The 19,216-nt window shown below is 40.3% G+C and overlaps 1 protein-coding gene across 1 annotated transcript in view; it reads left to right on the top strand.

Moving 5' to 3' along the window:
• C5 (complement C5) overlaps positions 1–10,373 on the top strand; it is a 130,192-nt gene extending 119,819 nt beyond the window's left edge. Inside the window, exons 38-41 of the mRNA XM_036749092.1 lie at positions 1,121–1,210; positions 3,919–4,002; positions 5,316–5,454; positions 9,571–10,373. Of these exons, the coding sequence (XP_036604987.1) occupies positions 1,121–1,210; positions 3,919–4,002; positions 5,316–5,454; positions 9,571–9,700 (443 nt within the window). The 3' untranslated portion in view covers positions 9,701–10,373. The remainder of the gene's footprint in view (positions 1–1,120; positions 1,211–3,918; positions 4,003–5,315; positions 5,455–9,570) is intronic.
• Positions 10,374–19,216: the final 8,843 nt, after the last annotated feature.

Below are 19,216 nucleotides of genomic sequence, written 5' to 3'. Positions count from 1 at the left end.
CCCTCTGTGATTTCTGTTTATTCCCACCATGTATATTTTCAACGTACCTAGTTATTTGCATATTGTCTATCTCATAGTATGCGGGGCTCCTTGAGAGCAGGGACTGTTTTTGCATTTCTTTGTATTCTCAGCATTTAACATAGGTCTGGCACATAGTAAGTCCTTAATAAATGCCTCTTGACTAATTGATTCCTGCTAACTTGTTAGAATGTTTCCTTCTTTGTATATTATAGCATTTAGTTCTTTTGAAGATAGGACTTTTAACCAAATTATCAATAAAATAATTCATTCAAAAACCCTTCAGTTGCTATAATCATGTGCAAGGTCTTTGTTAGGCCCCAGAAAAAGATATGAAGATTAGACAAAGTTCCTTTGCCCTCAAGGAATTTATGGTTCAGTAGGGGAGATAAATCTATGCCCAAATAACTTATACAAAGTAGAATATGACAAATATGTGAGGGGCATAAAGTGGTATGTACTCAGGTGTGGAGAGGTCAATTCTAGTCTGTGAGATACAGCGAAGTTTCACAGAGGAGTGTGATTTGAGCTGCACCTTGATGAATATGTAGGATTTCAACATATAGGGAAGGGGATAGGCATTCCAGGTATAGGGAGCACTATGAGCAAAGGTGTAGGAGCAGGAAAATATGTTGTGTGTTTGGAGTTAGCAGTTGGTCCAGTTTGATTAGAGTATAAAGGACATGATTGGAAGTAGTGTGAAATGAAGCTAGAAAGACAGTCATAGTGGGGAGGACCTTCAATTCTAGGTTGAACATGTGGACTCCAATGTAATGGAGCATATAGGTAACCATGAAAGTTATCTACCTTCTAGGCCAACACAACAAAAACTTATGAAGTACCTACTGTGTGCAAGGCACTGGGCCAGGCCCATGGAATGGCCACTTCTGCTAATGATATAACTGCTTGCTCCTTCAGAAATGCTATACTATATTGGGGTGGGAGCTCAGGAATTGAGGGATTCCAAAATTATATTGGCTTGAACATGAATCCATGGGAAACCCTGTACTCTTGCAAAGACGTTGTGTTGTTATTGCCTCATACTGACTCTATATATTTCTTGAAAAAAACCAACAACAACAACCAAAAACCACACCAACAGCGGATTGTGGGCAAATGAAGAAAAAGTTAGACTTAACAATCTCTGCAGATGCCAGAAAGGAAGCAGCTTGCCAAAAAGACATTGCATATGGTAAGTCTGAGCAATAACTCCCATTTCTATAGCCCTTGGCGTACATTATTTCATTTTGTCCTCATAACCGCTCTATTAAGTAGGTAGTGCAAGTATTATCAAATCCATGATATGGTTCTGATGATATACATTTCTGTCATGCTTTCCTTGCAACAACCCTATAAGTCAGACAATGAAAAGGTAATATGACCCCATTTTACAGATGAGGAAACTGAAAACTCAGAGGTGTAAAATAACTTCTCTAACATACCAAAGTGAGAAAGAGCTAGGATTTAAATCCAGACATTCTGACTGAAATCCCACTGTCCTTTCCACTATGGCATTTTACCCAACTTACCTACTCTCCTGTGAAAATGGAGCTCAATAATACAATATTTCGAAGGACATTTAGAAGGACCCAAAATTCAGTACAGAGATTCTATCCTATGTGTTCTTTAGGAAGGAAAGGCCATCATTTCCCAATTGTGTGTTCTTCGGTGCAGAAATGTGATTTTCATTAGTAGTAATAAGACTAACATGCACGCACAACTGAGATGCTTTACCCCACTGAATTCCTTTGGATTGCAAAGATGAAAATATATTCCAAGAGAGCTTTTCAGAAACCACAAAGAAATAACGTTAGCGGAATGTGTGCTGCCCACTGATTCAGAAGGGGCAAAGGCAACTCGGGAATTTCAATTTAAAAAACAACACTTCAAACATAAAAAGTAAAAAGAAAAAGCAGTAAATAAATCTCATACACATTTATAAAGAAAACTGCTTCGTTTCATTCCTCTCTCCTGCCCCAAAGGTCTGGTGTATTTTAATGTGCATTTTAATGGAAGAATGGCATTTAGACAGATTTCTGCACAGATACACAACATGGGTGGTTTATAGTTGCTTTTATTTGTTCTTCTTGCCCCAGTAGGAAGGGGGTTGTCCTAGAATGTGAGAGCACGAAGGTTTTTTAGAACATAAAATGTTGGGCCACAAAATGTATGAGCCTTTAAAGGCTCTTAGTGTCCAGCTAATCCAGACCCCTCATTTTGCAGTGTGAAAAAGAGTCCTGGAGAATGGCAGAGTCTGGCACAAAAACACACAAGTAGTTAGGAACAGAACAATAACTAGAACCTGCCCTCGGTGTCCTTTCTTTGACACTACACTGCCTCAAATATTGTACTTAGCAAAGATCCTTTGCAGACTTTTTAATAAGTTGAAACCGGGGGATGGGGGGACGTTGTCTTATTGTGACAGTCACTCTCCTCAATCTATTTCAGCAACAGATCATGTCTTAAATATTAGCAGTACAGTTGAGAGCAAAAGGAAGAATATCCAATGTGGATTTATTTGACTTGGTTAATTTTTTCTAGAGACAGCAGATTCACAACAGAAACGAATTTAATCGCTCCCTTTCCCCTCACCAACAATGGAAACATGTCCTACTCCCCACTCTCTAAATCTTCACCCTTCCCACGCTCACCATAAAGAGAAATGGTCTAAAATCCAGAAGCTCCATAGATTTGTTGGATATATAAAAGTATAGAACCGGGAGGTTCATGGAATGTTAGAACTAGAAGGCACCTCCTAGTGTAATAGACGAGAAAACTGAGGCCCTCCCAGCAATGGGTTTGTATATCCTTTTCTTTTCTTTTTAAAATTTTACATTTTGTTTTTCCTCAATTATATGTAAATAAAAATTCTTAACATATTTTTGAAAAAATTTTTGAGTCCCAAATTCTGTCCCTACATCCTTTCCCTCCCATCTACTTGAGAAGGCAAGCAATTTGATATAGATTCTAATGTGCAGTCATTGCATGTCCTTTAGATGAAGTCTTCTTGGATGTGTCTTTATATTTCTGAGCCTAGAAAACCTAGGAAAAAGGTACTTGAAATTAATGAGACCCTTATTCTTATTAGCCCAAGTTGAGATTTACAAAAAAGGTGAGGAAATCCCGAATAGAGGTGTGTGTGTGTGTGTGTGTATTATGTGTGTGTGACTGAGTCTCCCTATCTCACCCAAACTGATGGATCCTTGTTGACCCACATAGAAACTTTGACCTGTTCTATTTCTGATCTGGGCTAGTTCCCTTCTCCTTAGGCATCCTAGTGTCCCCTACTCCTGGGGGCTCACCATCTTGGTGCTGAACTCAGTGCAGATACCTGATCAGCTTTGGTCCTATTGCAGCTCAGAACTCCTGAGCTCAAGCAATCCATTAGCTTCCATTTCCCCAGTAGCAGGAAGTGGCAGCTAGGGGGCACAGTGGATAGAGTGTGGGGCTTGGAATCCGGAAGACCTGAGTTCAGATCCAACTTCAGACACTTACTGGGCTGTGCACCCTGGGCAAATAACTTAACCCTGTTTGCTTCAGTTGCCTCATCTGTAAAATGAGCTAGACAAGGAAATGGCAAACCACTCCAGTATCTTTGCCAAGAAAACTCCAAATGAGGTCATGAAGAGTTGGAAGCCACTGAACAACAAGCAGCCACTATGTGTGGCTAAAGTGATATTTTAAGAGCATGAGAAACATGTCCATGGCCCTTAAAATATACCAATTTATTTAACTTCCCACCCTCACCCCAAAACAAAGTATCATCAGTTTAATAATTATCCTGGCTTATAGGCCATTAAGATATCTCAGGATTTTTAGAAAAAAGCTTACTAAACTTGTATAATGATATATTGTTGTTGTATCAGAGGAAGTGTCTTGACTGTTTGTTTTCTTTTTTAGCTTATAAAGTCAAGATTTCCTCTATCGCTCAAGAAAATAGTTTTGTTAAGTACACCGCAACCCTTTTGGATGTCTATAAGACTGGTAAGAACATATTCACTCATGTAATAAATGTCTTCCAAGTACTTGCTACACTTCTCTGCCATAACTAGGGCTTGGAAACTGGAGCTTTCCCCAAAATTTACAGGGTATTACCCTTGTACTCCTTTAGCTGGTAGATTCAACTGAACTTAGCACCTGGCTCAACAGTTACATAAATATGCAAGCTTCCCCTCCTGCCTCCTGCCTCCTTCACCCTGCTCTGCTCCATCTCCCCAGCAACAACCTTCCCAACAGGAGACCTGGGATCTCCCTCTATCCCCACCCCTATGGTTGTGGTATGCCCAGGTGTATCTTGGGATGCTTGCCCCATGTGCCAGAACCCCTAGTTATCATTCTACTTCTCGGCATAGGGCACTGGGAGATTTGTAAAGCAAAACTTCTCCCCATAGATGAGGATCCTGAGGCCTATAGTGGGTAAACAACCGGACCAAAAGCACACGGGTGATAACAGCAGAGCTGACGTTCAAATTTAGGCTCCAGAGCACTTTACGCTGTATCTTGAGGCCTCCTTGCCCTCAAGGAACTTGTAGACTAATGGGAGAGATAAGACAGAGACCAAAGAACTTTTAAAAAGGACAATGTGTCAGCCTCATAGGAAAGACAGAAATAGAGTGCTATGTAAGCGGTGAAGGAGAGAACACCTCTGGCCCCTTAGAAATCAAGGAAGGATTTATGAAGGGGGTAGGATTTGGGCTGGTTCTTAAAGTGCCAACTCAAAGGTTTCCAGAAGGCTCATTGATTTAGAGATGGGAGGGCTACCTTAGAGGTCAGCCAGTCCAACCCCCTCATTTCACAGGTAAGGAAACTGAAGCTGAGAGGGTTTAAGTGGCAGTTAGGCTATAAAATAGATAAGAGTTCTGGACCTGGAGCTAGGGACATTGAGTTCAAATCTTGCCTCACTTATTAGCTGTGTGACCCTGGGAAAATCACTTGACCTCTCTTAGCCTCATTTTCCTCATATATTAAACAGGGCTAAAAATAGCACCTATCTCCCAGGATTGTTGTGAGGATCAACTGAGATATTGTGTGTAAATTGCTTTATAAATTGTAAGGTGCTATATATGTCTTAGCTGTTATTATTATTATCATCATCACATGACTTGTCCAAGGTCACACAGGTTATAAGTAGCAAGGGCAAGATTTCAGTCTAGGTGCTATCAGACTCCCTACTTCAGCAAGGGTCAGCTGCAGAGAGCATGATGTAGATGGGTACAGGGGGACAGGGGAGGAAGAAGGGGTGGTACCCTTGCACCCTCAGGATGTCAGAACATTCACTTTACTACTTTGTATTCCAGGGGAAGCTCTTGCTCAGAAAAATGCTGAAGTCGTCTTCATTAAGAAGAACACTTGTACTAGCACTAACATTGAAGAAGGGAGTCAATATCTGATCATGGGAAAGGAAGCACTTCAGATAAAATACAATTTCAGTTTCAAGTAAGTCACTAGTGCTTGGAGAAGGGGAGCTCTCCTCCAAAGCATAACTGAATTGACAGGAAGGTCATCTCCATTCTGACCTGCAGGAAATCCCTGAAACTTTAGTTTTAATCGTTTAAGTGAGGTCGATTCTGATATAACTACAATTTACCCTCGTTAGTATTAACAACATGAGAATTGCCAAAAATGGCAAGTTAATTTTTTGTAACTTTGGAAAAGAGATGTAGCAACGCATTATTTATCTAGGATCCCCTGGGAATGAAGATTGGAATCTAAGTGAGTTCTTCAGTTGCCTGGAACCCTTCTATATCTCTTTTATAAAATGTTATACACTCCCCCTTGCCTTCTTAAATAGTATATATAGAACACAATTTAATTTAAGTGTGATGACTTAGGGTCACCACTAGTACAGCAGTTACTACACCATCCAACAAAATGGGGGTGGTTGGTGGGAGAAACATGTGGATACCGATGTGTGTGAGGACTATTTCCTCCTATGACAACTGATTCTTCCTACTTCCACTGCATTGCATCTCCATTGTCCTGTCTCCTCCCTCTACTGTCAGCCTGTCCTGTGATCCTTTTAATCTTACTTTACCAATAACTGCATGGCTGAAGGCCTGAGCATGGTTTTATGCCTATTCTGCTGAGGGAAAAGCGTGAGCTCGAAGACTTTTTTCTCACACCTGAATTCCTAGATGTGTTCTGCAAGATGGCAGCTTTTGGGAGTCAGATTCTTGCTAAGGGGGATGTGTGAGCACTCATGAAGAATGAAAGGCATCAGCCAAAGCATTTGTTGAACACTACTAGGCACTAAAGATAGAAAGCCCAAAACCAACACAGTACCTGCTCTTGAAGAGCTCAAATGCTAACAGGGGAAACAAGAACATATGGAAGGATATACAGAATGAATACAAATCAAAAGGCTTCATGCAGAATGTGCTGCTTAAGCTGTATCTTGAAGGAAGAGTGGATTTCTTTGAGGTAGAGGCCCAGAGATGGAAAATGGAGTCTTGTATGTAAGGAACTGCGGCTGCCAAGTGTTACAGTGGATAGAGTGCCAAGTCTAGATTCTGGAATACTTATCTCTCTGAATTCAAATCCAACCTCGGACAGTTACTAGTTGTGTGACCCTGAGTAGGTCACTTAATTCTTTTTGCCTCAGTTTCTTAAACTGTAAAATGAGCTGAAGTAGGAAGTGGCAAATCCATCCAGTGTCTTTGCCAAGAAAACCCTAAATGGGATCACAGAAAATGAGACACAATTGAAAAACAACTGAACAACCACAAAATGTAAGGAATATTGAGGAGTCCAGTTTGGCTGGTTCACAGGGTGCAGGAGGATAAATAACGTCCGATGAGGCTGGAAAGAAAGTTCAAGGAAAAGTTGTGAAGTTTTCCAAGCTAAACAGAGGAGTTTGTATCTTAAGACCTTGGAGTTCATTGAGTAGGGGAATGGCACAGTCATAAGGAAAATCATCTTGGCAGCAGTGTGTAGGATGGATTGATGTGGGGAGAGACTTGAGGCATGGAGACCAATTGGGATGCTGTTGTAATCATCTAGGCACAGGGTGATGAAGACCTGAACTAGATTTGTGTGTAGAGAAGGCACTGGATATGAGAAATATGGTGGAGGTAGAAATGGCGAGATTTGACAACTGATTGATTATGTGGAGTGAAGGAAGGTGAGCTGAGAATATCACCAAGGGCACAAATCTGAGAAACAGAAAGAGTAGTAGTACCTTGGACAAAAATAAGGGAAGGTTGAAAAGAGGAAGAATTTGGGGGAATCTTTTAGATAACAAGTTCAGTCTTAGATATGTTGAGTATAAAACTCAACTTGTTTCTGAAATATCCAGCTTGAAGTATATGATAGACATCAGTTGGGGTGTGTGGGTTGTTCAGGGAGAGCTAACACCTCTGGTGTAAGGGCTTGCTAAGTCCTTTTCATGGGTACTCATCTACCTTTGGTCTTCACCTGATTTACCCAACTCTCACCTGTGGCTCTAAGAAGCTCTAGCATGCACAGCAGTCACACCCCAGTAAAACCATCTCAGCAGATGAGCTTAACTAGATTGAGGGGAACTGACAGGCCTCAAACCTGTCAGTGAGTTAGGGGGATGTCTATCCCAACCATGTGAATACGTCCCCTGGCAAAACAGGTGAATGAGAACAATTTGATCCAACACCATGAAGGTGGTTGTAGCAGGAGCTCTGGAGCACTTAGAAGTTGGTCAGCCATTGAAGATGCCAAGATCATCTACAGCATTCTAGACCATCACCAGTGATCTTGACTTTTGTCTTGCCACTGGACTCAGTGACTCGGGGAAAAGAGAGTATGGCTGATGACTTTATTCCACTTATATCCAATCATCTCCAATCACACCCAAGTTAAGACATCACCCTTTGTCATTGTTCCTCTTCAAAAAAGGACAATTGTTAATAAGGGACTGAAGTTCAGGGAAGAGAATGGGGCTAGATATTCAGATATGGGAGGTGTTAACTAAACACAAGAGAGCTGATGGTGTCTGTAAGGGCGTAGAATAGGATAAGAAGAGAAGAGGGCCCAGGGCAGACCCAGGGGAACTCCCGTCATTAGAGAACAAGATGTGGATGATAATCCAGAAGAGGAGACTGAAAAGAAGCAGTTCTTTAAATAGGTATGAGGAGAACCAGGAGAAAACAATGTCACAAAAGCTCAGAGAGGAAAAAACTATTCTGGAGGAAAATGTAGACAACAGTGACAAGCGCGACACAGAGGTTGAGAAGGATAAGGCCTGGTTTTGAAAAAAGCCTTTAGATTTGGAAATTAAGAGATTGTTGGTAACTCTGAAGATGTGATGAGATGAGAAGGCCAATTGTAGAGTTGAGTGTGTGAGTAAAAGCAAAGGCAATGTGTAGACTGTAGCAGTAGTTTGGCTGTGAAAGAAAGGAGAACTATAGGATGATAGCTTGAGGGGAGAGTTGGGTCTAATGAGATGGTCTTGTGGTTGTTTTTTAAGGATGAGGGAGAGTCGGATATGTTTGAAGTCAGTGACTAAGGAACAAATAGATAGGCAGAAGTTGAAGACTGGAGCAGGAGGCATGCTTGAAGTTAAAATCTACTACAGAACATAGAAGATGAGACCAAAGGTACTTGATCAACGGTCCATATGAATGGATTAGCCTAGGCAAGGAACAGGGCCACCTAATTGTCAGATACTGGGAAAAAGAGGGAAAGAGAATGGAAAATGATGTCAAAGTGTTCTGAGATGAAGCGAATGAGAGAAGAATGAGCTCACATCAAATGGTCTCAACTTTCTCAGTAAAACAGGAGACAAGGGCTTCAACTGAGAAAGAGGAGAAACATGGAGATATGGGAGTTTTAAGAAGAAAAGGTTTGGGAAAAACTATTGTCAGAAGTGGACTAGATAATCAATTAGGGAAGAATAAATTGATTGCCTTGTTGCAGTTGAAGATGGATGACATGAGTTTATAATGTACCCAGCCAGCACTTCCTCCAGCTCTCTTCAATGGCATGTGAGAAGGAACAGAGGAGTCAGGCGGTGGGAGTGATCCAAGGCTGAGGTGTAACGTGGGGAAAATGTCAGTAGGACAAGGGGGCAAAGGATTTGAGAATACAGAGAAATGTTGAGTTGAATTGGATCAGAATTGGAGAGGGAAGGTGGTGAAGTCAGAGCAGGGGTAATGGCCTGAGAAACTGCTGAGGGACAGAGGACATGGAGGCCTTAATGTTATTGCATTTGAGATTTAAGAGGTGAGAGACACAGGAAGAGATGAAATGTTAGAAGGTTATGGTCAGATAAGGGAATGTTGGAGTTTTTAATTAAGGAAATGGAACATTTCTGGGTGACAGTGAGATCAAATGTGTAACCATACCTATGTCTACCCGAAATGAATTGAAAGAGTAGGTCATGGGATTTTAAGAATTGTTAACTCGATATTTTATCACAGAAGCTGGTTGTTTCTTGCATGCCAAGTTATGGCATTGTTTTCTCAGGTTTTTTTTTTATTTTTGTTTGCTTGCTTTTTTTAAGCAACACTGAGAGGAACTTAAAGATTCTGGTATTCTCTGTTCATGGTCATAGCTGACAAAAGTCTTCATTTCTCTTGGCAGATACGTGTATCCTTTGGACTCCCTGACTTGGATTGAATATTGGCCTTCAGATGAAACTTGTCCATCGTGTGCAGATTTTATAGCTAATTTAGAAGAGTTTTCTGAAAGCATCTTTTTATATGGTTGTTAAAACACCTGAACAAATCCAGCTCTGTTTGATATCCACATTGGGCACTGCAAGAAAATTAACCCAGGCAGAAAAGAGGATCTGAAATTTGTAGCCAAACCTAGAGGATGCTCTTTATTTCCTCTTTATCTGACCTGAACCCCAGGGCTGTCATCAGAGCCTTGGGATAGAGGAGAGAGCAAAGGGAGGCCATGTGTCTCTCATAGAACCGCTGACTGGTAAACCCACGCAGGCCAAAGACCAGCCCTTCCCATCCAGAGCTGAGACCTTTCCTGCTTGGATTTGTTACTTTCCAGGCTTCCTTAAAACTGTATAGTTTCATTTGTTTTTAGCCATTTTCTCTGTGCTCTTTAGCATTCAAACCTGGACCAGCTTGGAAAACCCTCTTCATTTCTATTCTGTGGTACTTGCTTTGATAAGATAATGATTTTAAGAGCTGTAACTTTCTACAATAACATGGCCTTGGGGGGACAATGTAGAAAAATACACCCAAGTCATTGGAAACCAGAAGCAGTGAATTGGAACCCCTCCTAAAATAAACTGCTCAGGAATGCTTCATTGAGCCAAAATAACAGACACATTGAAATGTAGTATCTTACCCAAACATGCCCACTCCTTAGAGGAAAATACAGGGAAAGAGAGAAGTGATCATTAAAAACTGTTCTTGGCATTTAAACTCTGCTTGAAAAAAAATGTGTTATTTTACGCAAGCTCAGCACTATCGGTACAGACCTTGGCAGAACAAAGCAAGAACAAAGGCATTGCTTTGGAGGAGGAACAAAGTTTCTAGAAAGCTGAGTGCTGGGTATCATCGGTGTTTTGGATGTACAGTCTAAACAGGTCTAAGTCAGCTCACATGTCACCAGGAAATGTGGAAATCACTTGTCCCAAAGTCACAAAGAGTTCATTCCCTTAAGTCTGCTTTGTTAAAGTTAAGAATAAACCTACATTTTTACAAAGGAAAATTAACTACTTCCTGAAAGCCTATGGGCCCTTCCACCTACAGATGTAGTAGATTCCTCTTTCTGTGTGACCTTGGGTGAGACACTTTCCCAGTATGGCCTCAGTTTCCCCTTCTATCAAAAAAGGGCACTTGCTGTATTTGATGATGTCATTTCCCTTCCAGATCTCAAATGCAATAATATAGAAAGATGGGGGATCATTTGGGAAGAACATCACAATTGGAACTGGTGGATCTGGATTTAAATCCTGAGTCTATTGCTTTATTAACGATGACACAAAAAAAGACACTTAATCGTTCTCAAACATTAATTTCCTCCACTGTAAAAGGGGAATGGGGAGTAGAAGGGAGTTTTAACTAGTATAGTTTCTAAGTTTCTTTTCAGCTCTAAATCCTATGATTTCATGTAACTAGTACTGCCCACCTATAAAACTGTGCATTCCCTTTGACCCAGCAATACCACTAGTAGGTCTATATCCCAAAGAGATCAAAGAAAAGAAAAAAGACCTTTATGTAGAAAAATATTTATAGCAGCTCTTTTTGTGGTGGCAAAGAATTGGAAATCAAGGGGTTGCTTATCAACTGGGGAATGGCTGAATAAATTGTAACATATGATTGTGATGGAGTACTACTGTGCTATAAGAAATGGGAAGGGAAGCGGTTTCAGAAAAAACAAAAACAAACACGGCAAGCTCTATATGAACTGATGCAAAGTGAAGTGAGAAGAACCAGGAGATTATTGTTCACCATAACAGCAGGGTTGTAATGATGATCAATTGCAAAAGACTTGGCCACTCTGATCAATACAATGATCGAAGCCAACTCCAAATGACTCGTGAGGAAAAAATGCTATCCACCTCCAGAGAGAGAACTGATGAATTCTCAGTGCATATTGAAGTATAATTTTCTGACTTTTTTTGCTCTTCTTGAAATATGGCTAATATGGAAATAGGTTTTGCATGATTTCACATGGACAATGGATATCATATTGCTTACCTTCTTAATGGGTAAGGGGAAAAGGGGAAGGAGAGAGAGAATCTGGAACTCAAAATTTAAAAAGAAAAGAATGTTAAAATAAAGAATAATAATATGTAAAATATATGTAATATATAAATAAAAAATATAATGTAAAGGTTGGGCGGGGGGGGAGACAAGTAGGCCTAATTCATGAACAGTCATGACATGCAAGTCTCCATTGGATGCTAAATGTGGGAAAGAACTCTCTCCATAGCTGGATTTCTTAAGACAATATTTTCCCTTTGCCTAAAATCCAGGAAAAATCAAGAGGACCAAAAATCACAGAGACTTGAAGAGCTAGAATATGTGTAGCAATACATTTCCCAAAATTCTTGGTAGACCCCATAGAAGGAGAATCACAAAGTCCTGGATCAGCTAATGCTTCTTTTCCCATCTCTCTGCTTATTCAAAAGTCATAAGTAGAAGTCCCCTGAAGGCCAAAGGGATCGAAACCTGGAAATATATGATCACACATATTGTAGCATTTTGAAGACCTTTAATATTTATATTCATTCACACATTAAACAAGTATTTATTAAGTACTTACTGCATATAGAACACTTTGCTAGTTTCAGAGGGAAATGGAAAGTTTAAGACAGACATTGCTCCTGACCACATGGAGCTTACTCTCTAACTGGAGAATCAGTCACCAATATAGATAATTATGTAGCACAGCTTCCACAGGATTCATTCAATTCATCCATTTAGGAAGGCTGAATAAGCACCTGCAGCGTGCAAGGCTCAATGCTAGGAACTTGAGAAACAAGCAAAAAAAATGAAAGCTATCCTCAGAAAGGACAGCTACGTGGAGCAGTGGATAGAGTGCCAGGCCTGGAATCAGGAAGACTCAGACACTAGTTGTGTGACCCTAGGCAAGTCACTTAACTCTGCTTGCCTCAGTTTCCTCATCTGTAAAATGAATTGGAGAAGGAAATGGCAAACCACTCCAATATCTTTGCCAAGAAAACTCCAAATGGGGTCATGAAGGGACAAACATGATTGAAAAACAATAAAAACAATCCTCAAGAAACCTGCATTTTACTTAACTTCCCTAGGTACAGTGTGGAGAATTTTGAACAATCATAATCACACAAATGAAATTGTATGATTTGTCCATAGAATCTTTATCCTACATAGAAATCATAATTATAAAGAATGATACTCAATTGATCAGAATAGCATCAAAAATCCTGAGAATTTCCCTCCCCCGCTCAAGAGTTGTGCCGGGGATTTCATCAACCAAATTGAATACACTTTTCAAGATCATCTGGTTTGTCTTGGAAAATACTGATTCATATTTAATGAAGTAAGAGTTTTTTGAGAGAAGTTATTGCAGATATTTAGATCAATATGAATAGTGTTTATAAAATAGCAGGAGCAGTTGTTGCTGTTGTTCCTTTCAAACAAGACCAGTGACATCACGTGTGAGTGGGGTTTTGACTTGCTCCTGAATCGGATTTCAGTGAGGCAGAGTTGCACAAAGTCATCAGCCTCACTCTCTCTTCCAGAGTCCTTGAAGTCCAGTGGCAAAACAAAAGTCATGATGGGATGCAGTGGATGACCTTGGGGCCTTTGATGTCTGACCAAGCTCTAAAGCCCTTCACAGCACCTACTTTAGTCACCTTTCTAAGGTAGTATAGTTCGACAGAAAGACTGTGAGTCAGGAAGGCTGAGCACCTATACTGTCACACTGTGACCTTTGGCAAGTCATTCACCTTCTCTACGATGAGTTTTCTTATCTGTAGAATTGGAATCAACACCTATGCTGATTATGACCCAAAAAGAGGACAAAAATGTGATAATAGGAAATACTCTGAAAAGAGTAAAATGCTGCATAGATGTGAGGTAGGGACTGTGCCTGATCTGTCCTGGCATCTCCTCCAGACTATTACAGTGTTATTCTTGCCTGGGAGAATGAATGAATCGATGAATGGCTGAATTGGGTTAGCTACAAGTTCATCATAACAGAACTCTAACCTTGACAGTAATATTAATATTGAATCTCAGATGATTTTTTCCCCTGTAAAGTAAGTGTCTTTGAAATTTAAAGGAAGGATTAAAGAAACATTTCCCTTGTTTCAGGAGAGAAGTAGCAAATAGTGAGTATGATATTGCCTATGCTTAAGATGTGGTCATTGTGTCACTTTTTTTAAATTTTATTTTTAATTTATGGAATAAAACAGGCATTTCCGTAACATAGTATAATAAAAAAGATGATTGCTCATGAAACTGTAAATCCATTATTTACAGCTTGCTATTCCTTTTAAATATCTAAGAAAGTTATCATGTAAATTTCTTTTTTTCCTTCCCCCCCCATCCTAGAGATGGCTACCATTAGACACAAATAGGTATATATATAAAATTATTTTACACATCTATTTATCAGTTCTTTCTCTGAATGTAGTTTGTTTTGCTAAATTTTTTCTTTATTATAAGGAAGGATTCACATCAAAAGATGTTAGTAGGATGTGACTGTTATAAAAAAATACGTATATATATATGTATAGTATCATTAATAAGGTATTTTTTTAAGTTTAAAGTAAGAGGTTAAAGTAATTCTCAATAGAACCCTCCAGTAAGTACTCTTTTGGGGATCCCTTCTGGTCAAGGACTCAAGAAGGCTCTACCTTTCTTCAAGTTTGATACATTTGAAAGACCCTTTCCATGAGACGGGCTAATCTCCTCATTACCATGGCAGGAAATCCCCGGGTACTTGGAGGTTCAGAGAAGCTTGCGTCTGGATTGAGGACCTTATCCGTCAGTGGCTGCTCTGTTCCCAGTGGGGCCATGGAGGGGTTGCTGACAGAAATTACTGCAGAATGAAACTAAATATTATGTACATCTAGGCCTCAATGAGTGTGAATTATGAATCCTGTGAAGTGGTCACATTATTTAAATACATACTGCATATTTCCATTGGGCTGGAACTAATTACCATGTTATATATAATTATAACTTTGAAAAACATGAATTCAAATATATATGAACACCTTGTGTTCACACATTAATCACATTAACCAGGACTTGGATATAATTATAATGGCCAAGATTGGCTCTGAAAAAAAGTTTAGCAAACACACCTCCCTTTACTGCAGAAGTAAAGAACTGTGGCTGTGGACTCTAGCATACATTATCAGACACTGTCATTTATTGGTTAGTTTTGCTAAAATGGCTTTTTTTTTCTATTTGCTTATTAACCTTTGTTATAGGGGAGAACTTGTTGGGTAGGGAAGGAAGAGGGGATACATTCAGAATTAATGTGACAAAAGAAAAGGTATCAATGGAAAATAAGATTTTATTTGTTTTATAAATTCTACTGAATATATTTATTCTCTCTGCAAAAAAAGTCTTTTGTAGATCCCAGTACAGATCCCATTCGGACATTACTGAGATGTGGCCTATGATAAGTGGGTAATAACAAAGGCAGATTTTTTACAATTAGTGTTATAGTCACATTTACAGAGAGTATTGGTGAATGTTTACTTTGGAAAAATTAAGATTTAGGAGGTGTAGTTATGAAGTTCAGGGCACTCCTCAGAGCATAGGTCTGAGAAAGTTCCATGCACAATGAGAGGTTCAGGGGCAATCAAAGGACACTATTCTTTTGAGAGGCAAAGAGAAGGACGTAGAAAGGGAGGTTTGAGAGTGTCAAAAATAAACTTCACCTGGCTCAGAATTTTGTCAGCTGAAAGGATCTTTTGTCATCTGAGTTTAGAGTTTGTGAATTGTGAAAATGAGTTCCAACACACACACACACACACACACACACACACACACACACACACACACATGAATTCTAGGCAGCTGCTGGGTTGTTTTATATGTGTATGTGGAGTGTCTGTGTTTGTGTTTTGCTTTTGTTGTGTCTTTTCAGTCCTGCCTGACTCTTCTTGAGGTTTTGGGATTTTCTTGGCAAAGGTACTAGAGTGGTTTGTTGTTTCTTTCTCCAAATTCTACAAATAAAGAAACAGGGTTAAGGGACTTGTTCAGGGTCACACAGCCAATAAGTGTCTGAGGCCAGAACTCAGGAACATGAGTCTTCCTGACTCCAGGCCTGACTCTCTATCCACCGTGCCACCTAGATACCTAGAGCGAGGACGGACCTTTGGAAATAAAATGCTGGATTAACTGGCATCATGGTATAGTGGAAGGAGCCCTAGAGTGAGAGTCATAGGATTACATTTACTTGTGCTATTTATTTCCTGTCCTGAAAAAGCCCTTGGTTGTTTCTTCAATCTCTGCTGACCGTTGTCCTCTTTCCCTTCTGCCTTGGTAGCTAAACCTCTCACAAAGATTTTCTAAATTGGTGCCTCCGCTTTCTTCCTCACTCTGTTTCCAACCTCTTACAACCTGGCTCTGACCTTATGATTACACCAAAATGCTCTCTCCGAAATCACCAATGATCTCTTAGTTGACAAATCCAATCGCTTTTTCTCAATCCTCATTCTCCTTAACCTCTGTAGTTTTTGACACTGTTGATCACTCTTCTCCTTTATACTCTCTCTAGGTTTTGGGGACACTACTCTCTCCTGCTTCTCCAACTACCTATCTGACTGCTTTGCTGGATTTTTTGTTGGATCCTCTTCCAAATCACCTCCTTTAACCATAGGAGTCCCTCGGGGTTCTGTCCTGGACCTTCTTCTCTTCTCCCTCTATGCTACTTCACAGGGTGATCTCATCAGCTCTAATGGATCTAATTGCTGTCTTTGTGCTGGTGATTCTCATATCTACCTTTCCTGCCCCAATCTCTCTGCTGACCTCTAACATCACATCCCCAACTGCCTTTCAGATATCTTGAACTAGATGTCCAGTAGATGTCTTAAACTCACTATGTCCAAAACAGAACTCATTATCTCTCCCCCTAAAACCTCCTCTCTTCCTCTTTTCTCTGTTACTGCAGAGGGAAATACTATCCTTCCAGTCCTGCAGGCTGGCAGCAAATGAGTCATCCTGGTTTCCTCATTTTCTCAAGCTCCGCCAACCCCTCCCCTCAAACCCAAGCTGTTAACAAAGCCTGCCGATTTCACCTTTGCAACCTCTCCTAAATACCCCCCTTCTCTCCTCTGACACTGCCATTTTTCCAGTGCAGACCCTTGTTACCTTAAGCCTCAATTATAGCAATAACCTGCTGGTGGGTCTATCCACCTCAAGTCTCTCCCCATTCCAATCCATTCTCCATTCAGCCACTAAAGCGATTTTCCTAAAACCCAGGTGTGGTCATGTCACCAATAAACATGTCTCAATAAACTCCAGTGGCTCCCCATTGCCTCCAGGAGCAAATACAGAATGCTCTGTTTGGCATTCGAAGCCCTTCATAACCTAGCCCCCTCCTAGCTTTCCAGTCATCTTACATCTTACTCCCCACCAGTAGTGGGGTTCAGCAAGTTCACAGCAGTTCTACCAAACCAGTACCTAATTTTAGGTTGAGTTGTCGAACTGGTTGTTTGCTGGGGCGCTCTGGCCACATGAGCGGCGGGGGTGACGCCTCTGATTGGTTCCCTGGAGGACCAGTTGTTAATTCATTTGAATCCCACCACTGCTCCTGGCTGTTTCACAAATAGCCATCTTTTGACTCCAGGCATTTTCTCTGGCTGTCCCCCATGTTTGGAATGGTCTCCCTCTCCTCCAATTACTGACCTCCCTGGTTTCCTTTAAGTCCCAACTAAAATCTCATTTTCTACAGGAAGACTTACCTACACCCTCTTAATTCTAGGGCCTTCCTTCTGTTAATTATTTCCTACTTACCTTGTATGTAACTTGCTTTGTATATATTTGTTTGCATGTTGTCTTCCCTATTAGATTGTAAGCTCCTTGAGGACAGAAACAGTCTTTTACCTTTTTGAATTCCCAGCACTTAGTGCAGTTACTAGCACATAGTAGGTGCTTTACAATTGAATTCTTACCTGTGTGACCACGTGCAAGCCACTTACCCTCTCTGGGTCTCAGTTTCCTCATCTGTAAAATGAGCAGGTTGGATTAGATGACCTAAAAGATCCCTACAAACTCTGAAATCACAGGCACGTGGGTTTGTTAAATCAATCTGGGCCTGTTTTCTAATCTCCAAAATGAGAGGGTCAGACTAGATAATTTCTAATTTCTCTTCTACCTCCCAAGTTCTTATAATTTAGAGTTGGAGAGAAAACTGAGGCCTGAGAGGTAAAATAAATTTGCCCAAAGTTGCCCAAATGGCCGAGCTGAGATTAAAACGGAGGCTTCCTGATTCCAAGTTCAGGGAGCCTGTCATTAGACGGCCTCCTACTAACTGCTCCTGAAGTTTCTACAACTCCACTGGAGTTCAGGGAATGGACGGCTGCTTGGGGGTCGGGGCAAGACTAAACGGGTGGGGCAGGGGAGGGTGGAGGGAGGAGAGGAAGATACATGAGAATTGCCTATCAGTTTGTGGCATGCGAGTTTGAGGGTGTTTTTAATGAAATGTGGTGGGAGTTGTTCTTTCTTTGCTTGTCTTGTTCTTCTGAGAGACCTTAAATTGTCTTTATCTAGCCTATCTCCAAGATCAATATGTTTTGCTTGAGTAGAGATCGTGTTTTCTTTTATTCTTAATGCTTTTTGCTTTGGTTCTTCTAGATCAAAGGTTCTCAAACTTATTTGGCCTACTGCCCCCTTTACAAAAAAAATCGCTCGGTGTCCCCCTGGAAATCTACTTTCTTTAACACTTTAGCAGTTTTTTTTTAAAAATTTGCATCACTACAAAAAATACAATTTTTTAAAAAAATGATGCATCTTAAATTTAATAATTTATTGTAAATTTGTGGGGTTTTTCCTACATTGAAATTTTGATGATCCAACATTGCATCATGTAATGATATAGTATATTGTAAACAAGTCATTACATACATATATTCCTGCCAATGCATGCTGGACTTCCTGACAATGTGTGACACAATAATGTGGGTCATGCTCATCTGACAGCGCTTGCTTGTTAAGACCTCTTGGCAGACTTGACCACTGATCAGTTCTAACTTGCATTTTGTGTGTTTATTTGGAAAATAATATAATTACTAAGACTTTAACTCTGTCATACAACAGATGAAACATGTACGAACAGTTTTTCAAAATTTTCTTCTCTTCTTTCCTTATGCTTCCACCTCCCCCTTATTTTTATTCAATGGTCCACAATTGCACCTGAGGCTACTACCACCTTCCTGGATGTCTCCAGTGCTCTCCAGGCGGTGGTATCACCCACTTTGGGGATCTATTCATTGTCTTTCACTTCTACGTATTTGAATTCCCAATCACTTGCCTTCTCTTTTGTTTCTTTAGTAATATTTGCTACCATGGTTTTAAGGTTTTCTTTCTGCCAATTATTTCTGCTGTGCAAGACATAATTTCTGCTTTTGCAATTCTTATTTCTCTCTCAAACCATTAAAAAACATCCAGCTGTTTCCATGCTCACTTGAGAATCCACAGAGCCCCCTGTGTCTTCAGGTATTGATTAATTTATCCTTTGCCTAGCAATATTTATTCAGAGATGTTTGGACTCATTTAGACAGCTTGGAAGCCATCTTCCCCTCTGTTATCAA

Source organism: Trichosurus vulpecula, chromosome 3, assembly GCF_011100635.1.
Source record: "Trichosurus vulpecula isolate mTriVul1 chromosome 3, mTriVul1.pri, whole genome shotgun sequence".
Classification (NCBI taxonomy): domain Eukaryota; kingdom Metazoa; phylum Chordata; class Mammalia; order Diprotodontia; family Phalangeridae; genus Trichosurus; species Trichosurus vulpecula.
Note: the sequence above shows the minus strand (reverse complement) of the source record. Positions and strands in the feature narration are given on the sequence as shown.